This window comes from Myotis brandtii, unplaced genomic scaffold, assembly GCF_000412655.1.
Source record: "Myotis brandtii unplaced genomic scaffold, ASM41265v1 scaffold1203, whole genome shotgun sequence".
NCBI classification, from domain to species: domain Eukaryota; kingdom Metazoa; phylum Chordata; class Mammalia; order Chiroptera; family Vespertilionidae; genus Myotis; species Myotis brandtii.
In genome coordinates this window covers 271413-274647 of record NW_005354183.1, presented here as the reverse complement: position 1 = coordinate 274647, position 3235 = coordinate 271413, and the positions used below count along the sequence as shown (strand labels likewise).

The 3235-nt window shown below is 38.1% G+C and overlaps 1 gene segment (V, D, J or C); it reads left to right on the top strand.

The window, feature by feature from the left end:
* Window positions 1-1602: 1602 nt before the first annotated feature.
* On the top strand, window positions 1603-2120 carry LOC102249677. The segment is given in 2 exon segments: window positions 1603-1648; window positions 1786-2120. Coding segments are annotated over 2 exon segments (381 nt in total).
* Window positions 2121-3235: the final 1115 nt, after the last annotated feature.

The following is a 3235-nucleotide window of genomic DNA, read 5'->3' as shown; positions in this document are numbered from 1 at the left end:
GGTGTACACCTGAAACAAATATAATATTGTATGTCAATTGAAAAATAAAAAAATGATTTAAAAAAATCTACTGGTACAAGTCATCAATGACATTTATATACTTTTGAGCTCATGGTGTGGATGATAGATTCCCTCAGAGGAATGGAGTGTTGCTGTAACACAATGGACAAGGTTGCCTTGAAAAAGTAAGGATATCATGGATAGTAAGACGGTTCACTCGGTTTATTTCTTTTTTTCAAAAGTTTTTTTAAAAATTGATTTCAGAGAGAGAAAAGGAGAGGGAGAGAGAGATAGAAATATCAATGATGAGAGAGAATCATTAATTGGCTGCCTCCTGTTCAATGCTGCAACCCGGGCATTTGCCCTGACCTCCTGGTTCATGGGTAGATGCTCAACCATTGAGCTGAGCAACACCGGCAAGACTCACTCTGTTTATTTCTACTCTGATTCAGGTAGAGAAGGTTAGAAAAATGCTCCCCTCTACCACCCCCCGCAACCCCCCCACCAACAACACGGGAAAAAGGAGGAAGACACTGCTTGCTCACAGAGATTAGACATGGAGTAGAAGGGAAAGGAAGAGAAAGAAGTGATTATGAACCTAAACAATATCTTGACCCAAATTTTCTACCCAAGCCTGAAGCTTGTTACTATCTACACCTTATGCAGGACCATGTCATCACCTTTTCTGAATTCATGGAGAGTGAGTTTTCAAAGAGGTACCCTGGAAAAGATGTCTTTGTTCAAAGACACATGTTAGTAAAGCTTAACAGATAAAAGGCATACTTTTTTCTAAGTTTGTCTTGTGAACATTTTGCATTTAAAAAACTATATTTGTATTTATTTCAGAGATGAAGGGAGAGGGAGAGAGAGAGAGAAACATCAATGATGGAAGAGGGAGAGAGAGAGAAACATCAATGATGAGAGAGAATCATCCTGCATGACCTCTACAGAGGATCGAGCCTGCAACCCAGGCATGTGTCCTGACTGGGAATCGAACCCAGACCTCCTGGTTCATAGGTTGATGCTCAACTACTGAGCCATGCCAGCTAGGTAAGAAATATTTTTTGACCACTTGCTGCGAAATGTCCAATATTGTTTATTTGTGGGGAAAAATGTTTCCTCTGCCTTCCCGAATTATCTACTAATGATTAAATATATGTTATTGATATACCTCTGATTTTTATTTTAAAAATTGCTTATGTAATACTTCCGTGAATCAGAAGGAGGCTAAAAATGGCTTAATAAGAATAAGTAAAATTGAATTCTTCACGGAAATATTATGGCATAAAGCTTCCAAGTCAGGCGGCGTGCTGGGAAAAAAAATAAGCTTATGAAAAATACTAAGTATTTTTTCGATTTACAAAGGACCATCTGACAGTTAACAGGTGTCATTAAAAAAATGCCGGAGGTGAAAGTATAAGACTGACTTTTGAGGAGGTTAACATGCCTACCAGTTTAGTAACTTGTCCACAAGGGGGTGTCTTTTCTTAACACATGTACATTTCCTGCTTAAATTCTGAGCTCACATTCATCCTCTCACTCTGACCTTAATCTTTCCTTACACTTAGAAGCCAAAACCCAAGGACACCAGAAAAGCTAAGAATGAACTCTTTTCCAGGATCAGTGATTGTGTTATTGTTAATGTTTGGTAAGTAATATTCCATATAAATGTTAGTCTTTTGTTCCATTATGTTGTATATGTTTAAGCACAATTTTCTTAAGTAGTAAAGTCCCAGATTATGCCCAAAGTAACATTATTGCTATTATTATTATTATTATTTTTAGGAAGAAGCAATGGAGACTCCGTGACACAGACAAAAGGCCAAGTGACACTCTCAGAAGGGGCTTCCCTGACTGTGAACTGCTCCTATGAAACCACAGGGTATCCCACTCTTTTCTGGTATGTTCAGTATCCCGGAGAAGGTCTACAGCTCCTCCTGAAAGCTGCGAAGGCCAACGAGAAGGGAAGCAACAAAGGATTTGAAGCCACATACCAAAAACAACCAAATGCCTTCCACTTGGAGAAAGCCTCAGTCCACCAGTCAGATTCTGCAATGTACTACTGTGCGCAGAGTGACACAGTGACAGAAACTGCAGGGGGAGCTGAGCACAAACTCTGAGCAGCAAGGAGAAGCATAGAACTGAGGGTCTGACTTGATGATCCACTCTAGTTTAAGGACTAGGATCTAGTCTACTATTGTCATCCAACACTCCACCCCAGGCACTCTTGTTGGTATGCAAATCATCCACATCAAGTCTAAGAACATTACGAACAGAGGAAAAGTAAAGGTGCCTCATGTGAGGTGCCTTACTAGTGAGACTGAAAGCAATCTGTCACCATAGCTTCTTAATCACAGTTGAAATTTGTGATTTTTCAAAGTATAAGGCTTGAATAAATGAAATGGTCTATGTGTTCATCTTTGCATAAAATTGTAGCTCCTGAACTTGTCCCAAGTCATCCAAGGAAATATTGTATTTAGAGACACACTTATAACAAAGGAGGTAGCAAATGTTTCCCTGACAAGCTGGGGCAAGAAGGGATAATTTCTGTGGAAACTTTAGCCCAAGAAACAATGGTTTCTTAAAAGAAGAAAGGAAGGAGGAAGTGGAGAGAGTGCTGCATATGACCACTCATATGGAAACAGAAGATGGAATGTTTCTCATTTTCTTTATGGGGAAATTACATGGCAGTCATAGGGTAGTTTTCTCCATGCACATTAAAGCAAAATTGTTATAGTCTCTGCAATTAGAATAGTGTCTGCTTCACAGTAAAATCTCTTCTGATATTTATTAAATTAATAAACAGGTAGGAAAACTTATTACTGCTACCACAAAAAGATGCCACTTTTTCATTAAACAAATTTATTCAACAAAAAATCATTTGTGTCAGATAATAATCTAAGAGACAATACACAGAACAAATAAAATTTGCTGCCCTAATAGAGCTCAAATTTTAATTCAGGCCTAATTCCATGTTACTGCTATTCTAATCTTTAATATACATTAGATCATTTAATTCTCTAACAAATTATAAATTACTAGGCCCATTATGAATACGAAGATAGTGAGGCACTAAGAGTTTGAGTCACTTATTCATGATCACATAGATAGTAGCAGAGCCAGGACTGAAATGCAGGTACTCGATGCACATGTCTTAAGTATCAATCCAGGGCACTTATATAGATGTATATATAGATTCCATTGCCAGTAGTAAGAAGGGTTCTGAACCAGAAGT